The 18,546-nt window shown below is 40.9% G+C and overlaps 1 protein-coding gene across 2 annotated transcripts in view; it reads left to right on the top strand.

Moving 5' to 3' along the window:
* Positions 1-18,546, top strand: part of GPHN (gephyrin) — a 539,761-nt gene that overhangs the window by 479,528 nt on the left and 41,687 nt on the right. For both annotated transcript variants that reach the window (XM_062181321.1, XM_062181322.1), the window contains one exon: positions 1,148-1,269. In XM_062181321.1, coding sequence (XP_062037305.1) covers positions 1,148-1,269 — 122 coding nt within the window. The remainder of the gene's footprint in view (positions 1-1,147; positions 1,270-18,546) is intronic.

Raw genomic sequence — 18,546 nt, 5'->3', positions numbered from 1 at the left:
GGCATGTGCAGGCTTTCCTTCAACTTCCTAAAATAAGATTTTAGATTTTCTCACTTCAAAGAAGTATTTTCTTTTATATTTCTGAATCAACTGTATCTTATAATTGATATTTAATTAAAGTTGTAAGATGCAACTATGTGTCTTTGGATGTTAAGGACCCACTAATATTTAGTACTTATAATCTGATAGTTTGTGTTTACAGGATAAACTAATTCCACCCACACTAGCACCTAAGAGTAACAGTGTAAGAGCAACTGGAAGGAAAGCAGATGTTCCTTCAACAGAAAAATCATGAAGAAAGGAAAAGAATCATTTTTACTATATTCCCAATCTGCATAAATTGTGTTCATTATCTCAATCCTAACAACTACTTTACCAAGTAGTTAATATTATTGTATCTTAGAAAAAATTAAGACCAAGAGTTTTGGAACTTGAATTTGAACCCTGCCTTAATCCAAAGCTCTTCCTTCTCTAACTTCCACATTGGAACATCCTAATATTGATCATCCCCTAATTTTCTTCATGGCCATAATTATAGTAAGAATCGTATAATAATCTCTGAAGATCAGTTCAATTCAGAGTAATGGAACTGTGGATATACATAGCTAAGTATTACTTGTTTGTTAGTATTAAAGACAAAAAATGTCTCTCCTTCAGAGAAGTTTAACTTCTTTGGTACTGTTAATTCCACTTGAGAACAGAGATCTGAAACCTTGAAAGAAAAAAATAAGCCATTGTTCCCTTCGAGCCTGAGAATAGCATGTCACACAATGTCTGCCTCAGTTGTTCTCAGTGAAAGACAAATTGGAAAATAATATTGGGAGGAAAAGGTAATTGTTTTAGTTAGTTTGGCTCAGTTACCAATTATGGAGAAGGCCCAGTATCTCCAGGGCACTGTTACTATTTTGTAGCCAAATGTGTATGATATTTGGCCTGTTATTCACTCACCGTTTTCTGGAGACCACAGGAACATGTTCTCATCTTTCCTATGCTTTCAGTATTCATTCAAAGATCCTTTGAGCATATAACCTAAATGTGCCTGATACCATTGTAGGTGCTAGAAATGCTAGTAGATGTGTATTTCTTTTCCCATCCACATTAGGCAACATTATCCTAAGAAAATAACTTCTGGTTTTTGGCCTTGTAGTTGCTAAATCCCGAAGATGACCTCTTACCAGGAAAGATTCGAGACAGCAATCGTTCAACCCTTCTAGCAACAATTCAGGAACATGGTTATCCCACGATCAACTTGGGAATTGTGGGAGACAAGTAAGTATTAGATTTTATTTTGAAAAGATTTTATTGTACAAATGTGAATTTTTAGAGTACTAACTAGGTGGGATTGCTGCCAAAGAGAAATTAATGCTATAATTTTTACTGATTTCATTCTTCAAAAGCTAAAAAATTACAGAAGTCTATATATTCTTTAGGGATTGACACTTTCCTGGAGTGTCTATTACAACAGGAGAAATATATTTTCCTCTCCTAAACGTGTGAGTCCACAGAGATCATTTTGATAGTATTGGTTTTATCCCATAGGAAGTAATGGTGATGGTGTTACTTCTATTCACACTTTTACTGTTTCAAGAAATACAAGAAAAACATAGATGACAAGAGTAAGAGAGATTGTCAAAATTAGCACTGCCTAATTCTTTGAAGTTTAAGTACAATTGTTTTCTAGGACTTTTATAATGATATTTTATCCTTATATAACCCTAGTAATCCCTCTTCACCCAGTTGAAAGAACTAAGGGAGGTACATTGAATGAAACTGCCATCTTTAAAAAAAAAAAAAAAGATTTATTCATTTATTTGAAAAGCATAGTTACAGAGAGTCAGAGGCTGAGAGAAGTCTTCCATCCACTGACTCACTGCCTAAATGGCCACAACGGCTGGAGCTGGGCTGATCTGAAGGCAGGAGCCAGGAGCTTCTTCTGAGTCTCCCATGTGGGTATAGGGGCCTAAGCACTTGGGCCATCTTCTACCGTTTTCCCAGGCCATAGCAGAGAGCTGGATTAGAAGTGGAGCAGCCGGGACTCAAACTAGCATGCATATGGGACGCCAGCACTGTAGGTGATGCCTTTACCTGCTATGCCACAGTGCCGGCCCTTGTAACTGCCATCTTTAAGAGCATATTATGGCCGGCGCCGTGGCTCAACAGGCTAATACTCTGCCTGCGGCGCCGGCACACCGGGTTCTAGTCCCAGTCGGGGCGCCGGATTCTATCCCGGTTGCCCCTCTTCCAGGCCAGCTCTCTGCTGTGGCCCGGGAGTGCAGTGGAGGATGGCCCAAGTCCTTGGGCCCTGCACCCCATGGGAGACCAGGAGAAGCACCTGGCTCCTGCCTTCAGATCAGTGCAGTGCACCAGCCACAGTGCGCCTACCGCGGCGGCCATTGGAGGGTGAACCAACGGCAAAAGGAAGACCTTTCTCTCTGTCTCTCTCTCTCTCACTGTCTAATTCTGCCTGTCAAAAAAAAAAAAAAAAAAAAAAAAAAAAACATATTATGGGGCCGGCACTGTGGCGCAGCAGGTTAAAGCCCTGGCCTGATGCGCTGGCATCCCATATGGGCGCCAGTTCTAGTCCTGGCTGTTCCTCTTCCAATCCAGCTCTCTGCTGTGGCCTGGGAAAGCAGTGGAAGATGGCCCAAGTCCTTGGGCCGCTGCACCCACATGGGAGACCCGGAAGAAGCTCCTGACTCCTGGCTTCAGATCAGTGCAGCTCCAGCCGTTTCGGCCAACTGGGGAGTGAACCAACAGATGGAAGACCTCCCTCTCTCTCTCTCTCTCTCCTTCCCTGCCTCCCTCCCTCCCTCTCCTCTCTCTGTGTAACTCTGACCTTTAAATAAATAAATAAATCTAAAAAAAAAAAAAAAAAAAGGCAGAGATAAGGAGAGCAGGCCTTACATTCCAGGGAACAAACTCACCAGATCTTTTTTTTTTTTTTAAGATTTATTTATTTATTTGAAAGTCAGAGTTACACAGAGAGAGAAAGAGGTCTTCCTTCCATTGGCTCGCTCTCCAGATGGCTGCAATGGCAGGAGCTGCACTAATCTGAATCCAGGAGCCAGGAGCTTCTTTTGGGTCTCCCACGTGGGTGCAGGTGCCCAAGGACTTGGGCCATCTTCTACTGCTTTCCCCGGCCATAGCAAAGAGTTGGATCGGAAGTGGAGTAACTGGGACTGGAACCAGTGCCCATATGGGATGCCGGCGCTGAAGACGGCAGCTTTACCTGCCACACCACAGCGCCAGCACCTTTCCAGATTCTTTAGGATTGTTTCCTACCCAGCAATGCCTCATGTTCTACATCCAAGAGTAGTAATGAGCTCTAAAAAGTATTATAAGGTAATGAGCTTTTTAAGCCATTACAACTGTTCTTTTTTTTTTTTTTTTTAATTTTTATGAAAGACAAGGAGCTAGAGAGGTCTTCCTTTTACTAGTTCACTCCCAAAAGGCCTGTAACAGCCAGGGCTTGGACAGACCAAAGCTAGGAGGCCAGAATTGAATCCAAGTGTCTGACATAGGTATCAGGGACACAAGTACTAGAGCTACTACCTCCTGCCTCCCAGGGTCTGATTAGCAGGAAAGGAAGTAGAGCTGGGACTTAAATAAATCCAGACATTTCAATATGAGATGTGGGCATCCAAAACAGCGTTTTAACTGCTGCACCAAATGCCTTCCCTACCCTAAACTGTTCTGGGCCATAATTCTATCCATTCACCTTCCTTATGTTGTACTTTTTTATTTAAACAAAAAAGTGACCTAACAAAAATACTGTATGAAGGAACTTCAAAAAGTTTGTAGAAAAATGAAATTAAAAGATTTTTGTTTTGATACAAAAATGTTTTAAACACATGCATAGTTTTGCATATGCATGAACTTTTTTCCATAAACCTTTTTTCCTTGTACTTTCTGAAGGCCCCTCATACACTGCCATACTGTTATTTTTTTTTTTTTTTTTGACAGGCAGAATTAGACAGTGAGAGAGAGAGAGACAGAGAGAAAGGTCTTCCTTTGCCGTTGGTTCACCCTCTAATGGCCGCCGCGGTAGCGCGCTGCGGCCGGCGCACCGCGCTGATCCGATGGCAGGAGCCAGGTGCTTATCCTGGTCTCCCATGGGGTGCAGAGCCCAAACACTTGGGCCATCCTCCACTGCACTCCCTGGCCACAGCAGAGAGCTGGCCTGGAAGAGGGGCAACCGGGACAGGATCGGTGCCCCGACCGGGACTAGAACCCGGTGTGCCGGCGCCACAAGGCGGAGGATTAGCCTGTTGAGCCACGGCGCCGGCCTGCCATACTGTTATTATAAAAACTGAAACACCATTGGAAGTTTCATTTATTGATACTAATATTTAATTGTCTTGAGATCCACACTGTTGTTTTGTGATAAACACTTCTTAATAATGCTGACATTACAGTTAACACTAAAACATGCCTTGAAAACAACATAAAGAACAACTAAACTGTAAGTGTAACAATTCTAACTGCAAACCTCTATGCTATTTATATATACTCTTTTCACTTTGATAATGATGCCTTACAGTAAATTAAGAACAATTTTTTGAAAATCTAATGATGCAGATCTAGGCTTTGTCAGTCTTAGAATGCAAGAGGCCCAGAGTGAATGGTTTAGAATGCAGAGGCGGAATGTAGGAGGAAAGAATTTATAAATGTTCTAATGGAAATCTGTGCTGAGAGCTTAGCAAAAGAAGCAAGGTACACACAATCTACAGCCTGTGGTGTGCTCTGAGGGCTGTCGCCCTCTTCATTCTTTTTCCTATATGGTCATTTGCTAATGAAAGTAAAAATTTTTATACAGAAGCCTCTCTGTGCATCTCTCCAGGGAAACAAGCAGAGCCAAGGGAGAAACACTAACCTGTGTTTAAAACAGAGAGCAATAGTTCAAGAATGTCAGCAGACACAGAACCCTTCCTCAGCTATGACAGATAAGGGGAGGGAGTGGCAGTTCTATTCTCACCATTTAAAAAAGGTTAGAGTTGAGTTCTTAAATGCTTTATGATTCTTCTCAGCCATTATCCTTAAGGCCTACCATTTGACAATCAATGTAATGCAGAAGAGTAAGACTTTGTAACTCTGATTTGGATTGAGTTGGGCTAAAGTTGCCTTTGCTTATTGTAGCTTTTACTTAAAAGGGGATAATTTAATAGTACAGTGATGATTATGGGAGGTGTGCTTCAAATATCTGAGAATTAACAACCATATTTGAGAAGTATTCTGTCCCTCTTGCCTTTCAAATAAATAATTTTTAAAAACACATTCACCAGAAGTTGTCATTGTCAAGCAAACAATTAATTTTCTTTTGCAGCAAATCAGGAGACTTACAAGGAATAAGATGTTTCCAAAGAGATAGGTCCCAGAGCAAGGAGAAATGGGTATCTTTTCTTTTAGGGGAAAATAAATATGCAAGGAGGGAAATTCTTATCATGACATGTAAGGGTGGATACAAACTCACACAGGCACAAGTTCAGAAACTGTCTTTACAAACATTGAGGCTTAAGGTCCTCCTGAGGTGAAGATCTTAGCATTAAAATGAAGCAAAGGGTGATCTTTGGACATTTTTTGACACATCTCCTATAGAAATTGCTTTTGTGCTAGGGTCTGGACCAATTCAGGATGGTTGGCATTCGTATCTCTTCCTGGATCGTGGCTGAGAAAAACACTTTGGGAAACATCGGATGCTTTGGAAGCTTTAGGGTCCTGACATAGAAATGAGTTCCAGTAAAGACTTCGGAGCTCCTGGGAGCATTAGCTGATGACAACACCACCTGGACTGATGATGGATAGAGACTAGAAATAAGACCAATACAATTTGGTTATTCATTATGTAGTCCCAGTAGGTACTTATTGTGCTCCTATGCAAATCACCTGAAGATCTTACTGAAAATGCTGGGTGTGAATCAGCAAATCTGGGATGAGCTGATTTTGCATTTCTGTTTTGTTTTGTTTTGTTTTGTTTTTTTGAAAGGCAGAGTTACAGAGAGAAGAAGGGACAGGCAGAAAGAGGTCTTCCATGCTCTGCTAGTTCACTCCTCAAATGGCTGCAAAGGCTGGGGCTGCGCCAGGCTGAAGCCAGGAGCCAGGATCTTCTGGGTTTCCTATGTGGGTGTAGGAGCCTCAGCACTTGGGCCATTCTCTGCTGCTTTCCCAGGCATTTAAAGGGATCTAGAAGGGACTCTAACTGGTGCCCATATGGGATGCTGGCACTGCAGGCAGCAGCTCAACCCACTACACCACAGTGCCACCACCATAATTTTGCATTTATAACAATGCTCCCAAATGATATCAAAGTGCTTGCTGGTCCATGGATCACAGGAAGTATCAAGGAAGTAATAAATTCAATCATGCATCGTCTGAATTTTAAGCCAAAGTTACTGAAGATAAAAAGTTAAACAAATATTGATCCTTCCCTTAAGGAATTATAGCTTAGTAATAAAAATATTTTAGAAAGCTCTAGAGCATAACCTCAGATTTGGAAGTAGAATTTAAAAGAAACAGATTAAATCAAGAGAAATTGCAAAGGCTATTATATTAACAAAACAGAATCAGAACTGATTTATCTTTATGTAGATTACAATATTCTGTCAAAATATGGTATTTATATATAAACACAAAATGCCTGTAAAACACAGCTGTTGGGCCTCTTTACCACAATTTTATATTCCTCTCTATTAACACACTATTTTTACATCTTCATCCTCCATTTGCAATCCTGTATTGCCATTAATAATACTTCATTCTATGCTCATTCCCTAAATATAGGTTTCCCTGTAATTCACTCTTGATTTTCTGTCCTAATCCTTATGCTCATGACTCCCAAATTGTATGTCCCCTACCCAAATATGAAACTAATGAAACTTAGATATTCCAAATTGGCACAAAATTTTATGATTTTATATACTTTAAGATACTATCCCATTTTTACCTTGAATATGGAATAGTAGATGTCCTAGTTTTTCCCATGGCTGGCTCAATAACCTGTTAGCCTCTTTCTGTCCTCCAAGGCAGCATGAGCTGCTATTGGAAGAGTCTAAGACAAATGAGAACGTTTGGATACATAAATAAGTACAGAGTGCTACGTCTCAGCCAAGATAGTTGTGGCCAGAACTTAATTAAGATATTGATCATTTGGGTGCATATTCACATGTGCCTCTCTGATTTTTCCCCCTTTTTTCTCAGTTTCCTATAAAAATATCTTTGAGAAATTGCTATCTTGTATGGCTTAATAAACAGGGTGAAAAAGAGGATTTGTTCATGTTGGGCCAGTATTGTTTGCTTTCCTACCAGAAAGTAATAAGCTCCATGAAGACTGGGCCAAGGTGTGTCTTGGTAACCACCATGTCCACAGCATTTTAATTAGGGGTTATATCTCCTGAATTAGACAGCACTTTTCCTATACCATCTTCTCTTTTCATGGAAACTGGAAACTTACACTGTGTAACTGCTGAGAAAAATTGTACTCCAGCGCCACGGCTCAATTGGCTAATCCTCCGCACAGCAGGTTCTAGTCCCAGTCGGGGCGCTGGATTCTGTCCTGGTTGCTCCTCTTCCAGGCCAGCTCTCTGCTGTGGCCTGGGAGTGCAGTGGAGGATGGCCCAAGTGCTTGGGCCCTGCACCCGCATGGGAGACCAGGAGAAAGCACCTGGCTCCTGGCTTCAGATCAGCGCGGTGCACCGGCCGCAGCAGCCATTGCGGGGTGAACCAACGGAAAAAGAAGACCTTTCTCTCTCTCACTGTCCACTCTGCCTGTCAAAAAATAAAAAAAAAAAGAATTGTACAGAGTCCCTTCCAAGTAAGTCCAAAATCCTCAGCCATAGCAGCAGGCCAAGAAGTATGGTACTGACATACTTCATTGCATGAGCCGCATTAATAAATGAATGAATTACATTAATAACTGAGACACATCCCCCAGATAATACACTGTGTAAAACTTTGTTGCTGGAGTGATTCATTTATATTTCTGAAGAAAAGAATATTGGTAAAGGAAAGGAGGGAGGAAAATCTGAATGAATTTAGGCAACTTTAAGTTTATTTATTTTTATGTATTTGAAAGGCAAAATGACATGATAGAGGAAGGTCTTCCATCCACTAGTTCATTTCTCAAAGGCCTGCAACAACCAGGACTGGGCCAGGCTGAAACCAGAAGCCTGGAACTTCAACCAGATCCTCCCACATGGGTAGCAAGGACCTAAGTACTTGAGCCTGCCAAGGTACACTTTAGCAGAAAGCTAAGGGGCCGGCACTGTGGCGCAGCAGGTTAACACCCTGGCCTGAAGCGCCAGCATCCCATATAGGCGCCTGTTCTAGCCCCGGCTGCTTCTCTTCCGATCCAGCTCTCTGCTATGGCCTTTGAAAGCAGTGGAAGATTGTCCAGGTCCTTGGGCCCCTGCACCCATGTGGGAGACCTGGAAGAAGCTCCTGGCTCCTGGCTTTGGATTGGCGCAGCTCCAGCCGTTGCAGCCAAATGGGGAGTGAACTATCGGATGGAAGACCTTTCTCTCTCTCTGCCTCTCTTCTCTCTGTATAACCCTGACTTTTGAATAAATAAATGAATAAATAAATAATCTTAAAAAAAAAAAAAAGCAGAAAGCTGAACTGGATGCCAAGGAGCTGGGACTTACCAGGTATTCCGATATGGGATGTAGTCATCACAAGTGGCAACCTGCTGTAACCTGTGATAACACAGCTCCCCCACACCCCCACTTAGAAGGCTTTAATTTCAAAAAAGGGAAATCTGCTTCCTCAGTCTTATGTATTTAGCCCTTGAACATACCAGGCAATAATTATGATCCAGATACATGGAATCCACTTGCTTTATTTATTTTTTTTTAACGAACTCAGCAGTAAGTACATTTATATCATTCCTAAACTGATTTTAACTATTGAGTGTTTACATCTTATTATGTAAGTTTTAAGACAGCTCAGTAACATAGTTTCTAAACTGCTGACTTGTGCCTTCTAGCCTTTCAAGGATTGAAGGGCTGAGAAATCCCCACAATTGAAAAAGGATTCTCCCCTCTGGAAAGTGGCCATCAAAGCAGCTGCCCCACTCAAGTCGTGTTGAGCTTGCTTGGCTCTGTCATAGATTAGTGTTTTGGATTTGAATCGCTTGCCCTTGCTGCTGCCAATTTGTGGAGCTGCCTCTTCACATTAAAGCCTGAAGCAGAAGAACAGAAGAAATAGCAAATTGGGTTCTTATAAAATTGGCGCATTTAGCAGAAATTATCAAGATAGATTTAACAGCACAGTGATTATTCAGACAAAGCCAGTGCCTTAAAACTTGTACGTTCTGAGCCAAATAAACCCTAACTTCTTAGTGCTTACCTAATGTTCTTTTTTTAAAAAAAAATTTTTTTATTTGTTTATTTGAAAGTTAGAGTTTCACAGAGAGAGAAGGAGAGGCAGAGAGAGTTCTTCCATCCACTGGTTCACTCCCCAATAGGCTGCAATGGCCGGAGCTGCACCAATCCAGAGCCAGGAGCCAGGAGCTTCCTTGGAGTCTCCTACATGGGTGCAGGGGCCCAAGGACTTAGGCCATCTTCCACTGCTTTCCCAGGCCACAGCAGAGAGCTGGATCGGAAGTGGAGCAGCTGGGACTTGAACCGGTACCTATATGGGATGCCAGCACTGCAGGCAGTAGTCCTACCTGCTATGTGCCACAACGCTGGCCCTAATGTTCTTAAAGTAGGAAAATTTACATCTGAATTTGGTTCTTCTCATCTTTGCATTTTTATAAACTGCCTTTTTCTCTTATGGGATACACACCCTTTTCTGTTCAAAGAGAACAGAAAACCACACTCCTTCCCTGACAGATTTATTTGAGGTATGCTTTTTTATTTGAGTGTGACTTTCAAGATGAGCATCATATTTAAATGCTCAACTCGGTTTTCTTCCTTTGTGCTTCAGTCTCTGAGAAAATAGTCATTGTATTTATTTCCATAGGATCACAAAATCTTAGAATTAAAAGGAACTTTGGGCCCGTGTTTTGCCAGGTTAAGCCACTGCCTAGCAATACTGAAATCTCATATGGGTGCTGGTTCTAGTCCCATTTGCTCAACTTCTGATCCAGCTCCCTGCTAATGCACCTGGGAAAGCAGTGGATGATATTGCCAAGTACTTGGGCCTTATTTTATTTATTTATTTATTTATTTATTTATTTTGACAGGCAGAGTGGACAGTGAGAGAGAGAAACAGAGAGAAAGGTCTTCCTTTGCCATTGGTTCACCCTCCAGTGGCCGCTGCAGCCGGCGCACCACGCTGATCCGAAGGCAGGAGCCAGGTGCTTCTCCTGGTCTCCCATGCGGGTGCAGAGCCCAAGCACTTGGGCCATCCTCCACTGCACTCCCTGGCCACAGCAGAGAGCTGGCCTGGAAGAGGGGCAACCGGGACAGAATCCAGTGCCCCGACCGGGACTAGAACCCGGTGTGCCGGCGCCGCAAGGCAGAGGATTAGCCTATTGAGCCGCGGCACCGGCTTGTGCCTTATATTTAAAAGTATTTATTAGAATCAAGGACCTCCCGCCAGAGCAGAGTGGAGGGGGACTTTCAAGAGAGGAAAAAACCCAAAGGGACTGGTGGCAGTAGGCTTTTTAAGTACAATTTCAAAGAAAAAAAAAAAAAAACACCTTAACAACAGATTGGCATTGGGTTACTAGGTGGGGACAAAAACCTTCAAAAGACCTCATTTACAATTCTCCATCCCCATCAGGTTTTTGTTTGAATTCTTGTAGTAAGAAAAATCTTATTGCTCTCTAAGGCAGCACATCCTATTATTAGATGGCTATTACAACAAGGATGTTTTTCCATTATACTAAGCCAAAACCTTTCTCCCTGTTATTTCTGTCCACTAGCCCAAATTCTGCCCTCTGAGACACCACCAAATAAATTGGCTCCTTCTTCTGCATGATAGCCTTGGAGATATTTGGATACACAATCATGTCTCAACATGGTCCCTTCTCAAAGAAAATACTATTTGTGATTATATAACCTTTAAATTTTTATAAACATAAAGAGAACAGATTTCATGTATTTCCTGAGTACATTATGAGAAGATAACTGTATTTCCTCCCTCCTTTTCTCCCTCTCTCAACCCCCCTTCATTCTTCCTTTTTTTTTGATCTTGCAAAAACAAAATTTCAGTCTACTCTGTAAAGATTATATAAATGTTAAATAGTGTCTTTTTTTGAATCTCTAGACAATATTATTTGCTGATAATTTCATTCTAGTTAACATTAACTAAACACTGTTCATATCCAAAGCTACTGTGGAGAGACTGATTTGAAGTCTGATTTGAGTCATTCAGCTCATTTACCAAGTGCCTCCAGTGTAGCTCTAGCAGGAGAATCACAGCGCCTGGTGAAATAGGACACCCCGTCTCATGTGACAGCTGCATATTGCTGTGTCCTCTTCACAGATTTGCCTGTTGCCACAGTTGTTTCTCTCACTTTATTCTTTATAATGCTTTAACTTTAAATCCCATTTTGATATTAATATTGCCACTCCTTTTTTGCTTATTTACAGTTTCCTGGCGACTTTTTGTACTACCTGTGATTTTAAGTCTTTCACCTCTTTAAGTACATCTGTTATAAATAACATTAAAAAAACAACAACAAAAAACGAGGGGCCATGTTATGGCGAAACAAGTTAAGCCACCTTAAGATGCCAGCATCCCATATGGGCATTGGTTCCAGTCCTGGCTGCCCCACTTCTGATCCAGCTCCCTGATCAGTGCCTAGCAAAGCAGTAGAAGATGGGACTTTGCACCCACATAGGAGATGCAGATGAAGCTACCAACTCTTGGCTGTGGTCTGGTCCTGGCCACTGTGGCCATCTGAGGAGTGATCCAACAGATAGAAGATCTCTCTGTCTATAACTCTGCCTTTCAAATAAATAAATAAACCTGTTAAAAACAACACCTCGGGGGCCAGTGCTGTGGCACAGTAGGTTAATCCTCCGCCTGCGGCGCAGGCATCCCATTTGGGCACCGGTTCTAGTCCTGGCTGTTCCTCTTACAATCCAGCTCTCTGCTGTGGCCTGGGAAAGAGTAGAAGATGGCCCAAGTCCGTGGGCCCCTGCACCCACATGGGAAACCAAAGGAAGCACCTGGCTCCTGGCTTCAGATAGGCACAGCTCCAGCCGTTGCAACCATTTGGGGAGTGAACCAACAGATGGAAGACCTTTTTCTCTGTCGCTCCCTCTCACTTATTGTAACTCTACCTCTCAAATAAATAAGTAAAATCTTTAAAAAAATAAAAACAACACCAGGGGCTGGTAGTGTGGTATAGTGGGTAAAGCCACTGCCAATGAGGCCATGTCCCATATGGGCACTGGTTTGAGTCCCAGCTACTTATGATCCAGCTCCCTGCTAATGTGCCTGGGAAAGCAGCGGAAAATGGCCCTAGTGCTTGGGCCTGCCCCAATGTGGGAGATCCAGAAGAAGCTCCTGGCTCCTGGCATCAGGAGCTCCAGCCATTGCGGTCATTTGGGTAGTAAACCAGAAAATGGAAGATCTCTCTATTAACTCTGCCTTGCAAATAAATAAATCTTTAAAAAACAGCAACAACAACTAAATCTTGCATCTGCCTTAAAGTACTTTAATCTTGGCCAAAAAAATATATTTTTGCTTTACCAGAAAGTGTTCTAAACATGTTTCCTTTCATGTTTTTAACCTCCATCCTACTTTTTGTTTACTACCTACACAACTTTGTCATTTCTTCCTTTTCCTTTCCTCCTATTGGTTTGATTCAAGTTCTGTTTGTTCCTTTTACCCCTTTATTATTTTAGAAAGCACACTATATCTTCCCCTTCCCTTCTGCTTCCCTTCCAATTTCTGATACCTCAATTCAAATATACATTACTCCACTACTATGTAAGAAGGTGTTAAGTGCGTCCCTCCTACAAGGCGTTCCCATTTCTCCTTTGTATCCCCTACACCAATAAGATGAGACCTTCAGAATACTTTTTTTAAAAAAAGATTTACTAATTTATTTGAAAGTCAGAGTTACACAGAACAGGAGAGGCAGAGAGAGAGAGAGGTCATCCATCCTCTGATTCACTCCCCAACTGGCTGCAATGGCCAGAGCTGCACCAATCTGAAGCCAGAAGACAGGAACCTCCTCCAGATCTCCCACACAGGGGCACTTGGCCATCGTCTACTGCTTTCCCAGGCCATAGCAGAGAGCCTGATTGGAAGTGGAGCAGCCGGGACTTGAACCAGCTCCAATATGGGATGCCAGCACTGCAGGCAGCGGCTTTACCCACTACGTCACAGTGCCAGCCCCCAGGGTACTTTTACTTTCCCCATCTCCTCCCACTCCTTCACCTTTTAGATAATGTTGACATAGTGCTTTTAATTCTACCCTATTACTAAATTTTCTTTTGTAATATATCTCTACAACAGCAGGAATCTTTATTTAGTACACAAATATAGTTCCTTAGTTTATCTGATCGTTATCCATTAGGACATGGCTGGCTATTTTTATAAATGGGTATGTTGGGGAAGGGGGTTACATTGTAATGTAACTGTTTCCTCTCTCCTATCTTCTCTCATCTTGAGGTCTCTATTCTTTTTCTTTCTAAGATTTATTGGTGTTTAATAACTGTTTTCTAGTTTTGAGTATTGTAGGTAAGAAGTCTGAAACCAATACTATTTTTCCTTTGATAGTAACCCAATATTTCTGTCCGGCAGTTTGTAAGATTTTCTCTTTATCCTTGAAATTAACAAAAGTTTTCCAGACTATGCTTAGGTTTATGTTTTTCATCAGTCTTGTCTAGAAGTCAATAAACATTTTAATCTCCAAACCCAACCCTTTTAAAAACAATGAAATTTTTCTGTTTCCCTTCCATCAATTCCTTTCTTTCTTTTATGTGTTCCTATTGGTAATATCTGAGTTTCCTTCTCTTCCAATATTCTTAGTATTTCCTACATGACTTCCACCTTTTCATATTCTTGTACAATCCTTGAAAAGAAATCTACCATTTGATCTTCTAGGCTACTAAGTGAATTTTTAACAGGAACTATACTCCCCTTCACCTACAAAATTTTTTAATTTGAAACCAATTTTTTGGTCCAAGACCATCCTTTAGTGTTAGAAGTGAATATCCATTAGTATTATGTTAGTTTTTGCTATTAAATTATCTATTCCCCCACAGTTCTATTTCACTAGGAGCCATCTAGAATAGTGTGCTTATTTTTTACCCTCCAGTTGTTGGCTTCTTAGATTGCTGATACAGATTGAGCATATTTTATCCAAAATGCTTGAGGCCAGAAGTATTGCAGATTTTGAATTTTTTCAGATTTTGGATTATTTGCATGGACTTTTCCAGGTGAGCACCCCCAACCTGAAATTGGAGCACTTTGGATTTTCTTTTGCCTACTAAGAGCTCTGCTTACCTTCGGGCTCAGGAAGCTGCTAGGGCCTTTTGGACCTGATGGGCTTGGAGTTGTAGTGGGAAAGAGGGTTAACAGCTGCTAAGAGGCACAGACGTCTGAACTCCCGAACTGTAGTCATCTGTTAAAGTACTCCCAAAAAGGCCTCTGTGCTTCCTGAACTGTTTAGTTGTAACTAGGGATATGGCAGTGTAGTGTTTTTTTTTAAGTAGATATCTGGGTCAACCTAAAAATGACACCTTTATATTTGAACTGGGTCCCAACTAGCATCAAATGCTCAAATCAGTGAATGTTAAAGAAGGAGAGGACTGTGGCTGGCCTTGTGGCGTAGCTGATGAAGCCACTGCCTGTGATGCCAGCATCCCTATGGGCACCATTTCAAGTCCTGGGTTCTCCACTTCCAATTCAGCTGCCTGCTGATTGCCTGGGAAACACAGCAGAAGATGGCCCAAGTGCTTAGGACCGTGAACCCACATGGGAGACCTAGATGGTGCTCTTGGCTCAGCCCTGGCTGATATGGAAATCTGGGAAGTACACCAGCTGATGGAATATCTCTCTGTCTCTCCCTCTCTCTGACTCTGACTTTCAAATACATAAACAAATCTGTCTAGAAAAAAAATCAAGTAACATAGGAAAGGACCCAGTCTATGCAAACATTCTCATTTTACAGATAAGGAGAATGAGGACCCCCCACACACACACACACACACACTTTTAGGGTAGCACTGGAGACAAAACAGGATTCTAGACTTTATGACAGTAAGGCCTTCATTGAATAGTTCTATTTTCTCTCATCTAGTACTTACATTCTTAGCATTTACAAAAACATCTCTCACGTAGAATGCTTTCATATAATATTTGTACTCTAAGAGAATCATGGATAGGTACTTAATAAGTCAAGTGAAAATGAATAGACAGTCTTGAAAAATCAGAATTAATGCTGGGGCCAGCACTATGGCATAGCAGGTAAGGCCACCACCTGCAGTGCCGGCATCCCATATGGGCGCTGGTTCGAGTCCCAGCTGCTCCACTTCCAATCCAGTTCTCTACTGTGGCCTGGGAAAGCAGTAGAAGATGGCTCAAGTCCTTGGGCCCCTGCACCTGCATGGGAGACCCAGAAGAAGCTCCTGGCTCCTGACTTCAAATCAGCTCAGCTCCAGACATTGGGGCCATTTGGGGAGTGAACCAGTGGATAGAAGACCTCTCTCTTTCTCTCTCTCTCTCTCTCTCTCTCTCTCTTTCTCCCTCTCTCTCTCTGCCTCTCTGTAATCTGCCTTTCATATAAATAGATAAATCTTTTAAAAAATTAATGCTAGTATTTCTTTTTTTCTTTCCTATTTAATTTTTTATATAAGGGGAACAGATTTCATGTATTTCATATACACAGATTTAAACACATAGTGATACTTTCCACCCTTCTGTCACTCCCTCCTTTGATTCTACCCTCCCTTCTCCTTCCTTTAATTTTTACAATGATATAGTTTGAATTTTCTTTATAATCACAAAGCTTAACCCACCACTAAATAAAGAATTCAACAAGTAGTAAGTAATGAAACCACTGTTCCTCAAGAATATAGGCAAGGGCTATAAACAATAATCAAACTTCAAAATGTCAGTTTCACTTATATACATTAGATCTTTTTTTACTCTGTAAACTAGTTACCACAAATCAGGGAAAACATATGATTTTTGTCTTTTTTGGGACTAGCTTATTTCACTAAGCATAATGGTCTCCAATTGCATCTGTTTTGTTGCAAAAGACAGACTTTCATTCTTTTTTACAGCTAAGTAGTATATACCACACTTTCTTTATCCAGTCATCAGTTGATGGACGTTTGAGTTGATTCCATATCTTAGCGATTGTGAGTTGAACTGCTATGAAATGGGAGTGCAGATAACTCATATACTGATTTCATTTCCGCCAGTGTCATATGATAGATTTATTTTCAGATTTCTGAGGAGTCTCTAAGCTGTCTTCCATAATGTTGTACAAGTTTACATTCCCATCTTAGTGCATTTAGGGTACCTTTTTCTCCACATCTTCTCCAGCATTTGTCATTTTTAAAAATTTAGATGATAGCCATTCTAACTTGGGTGAAATTATACCTCATTGTGGTTTATATGGCTAGTGATCTTGAGCATTCTTTCATGTGTCTGTTGGCCATTTGTATTTTGTCCTTTGAAAAATGTCTGTATCTTTAGCCCATTTCTTAACTGGATTGTTTATTTTGTTGTTGTTGAGTTTCTTGAGCTTCTTGTGTATCCTAGATATTAATCCTTTATCAGATGTATAGTTTGCAAGTGTTTTCTCCCATTATGTTAGTTGCCTCTTCACTTTGTTGAGTGTTTCCTTTGCTGTACAGAAGCTCCTTGGCTTGATGCAATCCCATTTGTCTATATTTGCCTTTATTGCCTGTGCTTCTGGGGTCATTTCCCAGAAGTCTTTGCCTATGCCAATGTCTTGCAGTGTTCCCCCTATGTTTTCCTCTAGTAATTTGATGGTTTCAGTTCTTAGTTTAGATCCCTGATCCATTGTGAGTTGATTTTTATAAAAGGTGTAAGGTATGGGTCTTGTTTCATATTTCCACATGTAGAGGTCCAAGTTTCCCAACACTATGTGTTGAAGAAATTGTCTTTCCAGGGGGTGATTTTAGTTCATTTGTCAAAGATTAGTTGTAGATGTATATATTAATTTCTGGGGTGTCTACTTTGTTCCATTGGACCACGTCTTGTATTCTGCCAGTACCAGGCTGTTTTGATTATAACTGTCCTGTAATATGTCTTGAAATTTTATATTGTGATGCCTCCAGATTCATTTTTATTGTTTAGTAGTACTTTAGCTATTCGAGGTCTCTTGTGACTCCATATGAATTTTACGGTCATTTTTTTCCAGATCTGAAAAGAATGTCTTTGATATTTTGATTCAGATTACATTGAATCTGTAAATTGTTTTAGGTAGTATGGACATTTTGATGATATAAATTCTTCCAGTCCATGAACATGGGAGATTTTTCCACTCTTTTGTATCTTCTTCTATTTCTTAATGTTTTATAATTTTCATTGTAGAAATCATTCCCATCCTTGGTTAAATTTATCCCAAGTTACTTAAATATTTTTGTAGCTACTGTGAATGGGGACAATCTTACAAATTCTTTCTCAGCCATGGCATTGTTTGTATGTACAAATGTTGTTGATTATTGTGTGTTGATTTTATATCCTGAAAATTTGCCAAACTCTAACTTCCAGTAATCTCTTAGTGGAGTCTTTTGGTTTCCCTATGAATATGATCATATCATCTGCAAACAGAGATAATTTGACCTCCTCCTTTCCCATTTGTATCCCTTTGATTCCTTCCTTCCTTCTTTCCTCCCTCCCTTACTCCCTTCCTTCCTTTCTTCCTCTCTTTCTCTTTCTCACTTTCTCTCTCTCTTCCCCTCTTTCTTTCTCCCTCTCCCTTCCCTCCCTCCCTCCCTCCCTCCTTACCTCCCTCTCTCCCTCCCTCCTCCCCTCCCTCTCTCCCTCCCTCTATTGCTTGCTTGCTTCCTTCCTTCCTTCCTTCCCTCCTTTCTCTGGCTAACATTTCCAAAACTACATTTAATAGTAAGAATGGACACCCTTGTCTGGTTGTAGATATTCAGTGCAAATGCCTTAGCTTTCCACCCTTCAATATGATGCTATCATATTATTGCCTTGATTGTGTGGAGGTGTGTTCCTTCTATACCCAATTCCTTAAGGTTTTTACCATGAAGGAGTGTTGTGTTGTATTTTATCAAATGCTTTCTCTGTACCTGTTGAGATAATCTTGTGATTTTTATTCTTTACTTTGCTGATGTGATGTATCACATTTATAAATTTGTGTATGTTGAACCAACCCTACATACTGGGGATAATTCTCACTCAGTCCAGGTGAATGATTTTTTTGATGTGTTGTTGAATTCGATCAGCTAGTATTTCATTGAGGATTTTTGCATCTGTGTTCATCAGGGATATTGATCTATAGTTCACTTTGTTGTATCTTCTTCTGGTTTTGGAATTAAGGTGATGCTGTCCTCACAGAAGAAATTTGGAAGACTTACCTCCCTTTTAATTGTTTTGAATAGTTTGAGGAGAATTAAAATTGGTTCTTCTTTGAAAGTTTGGTAG

The sequence above is a fragment of the Lepus europaeus genome, chromosome 22, assembly GCF_033115175.1.
Source record: "Lepus europaeus isolate LE1 chromosome 22, mLepTim1.pri, whole genome shotgun sequence".
In the NCBI taxonomy this organism is placed as follows: Eukaryota; Metazoa; Chordata; class Mammalia; order Lagomorpha; family Leporidae; genus Lepus; species Lepus europaeus.
The sequence above is the reverse complement of the archived record's forward strand: the minus strand, read 5'-3'. Positions and strand labels throughout refer to the sequence as shown.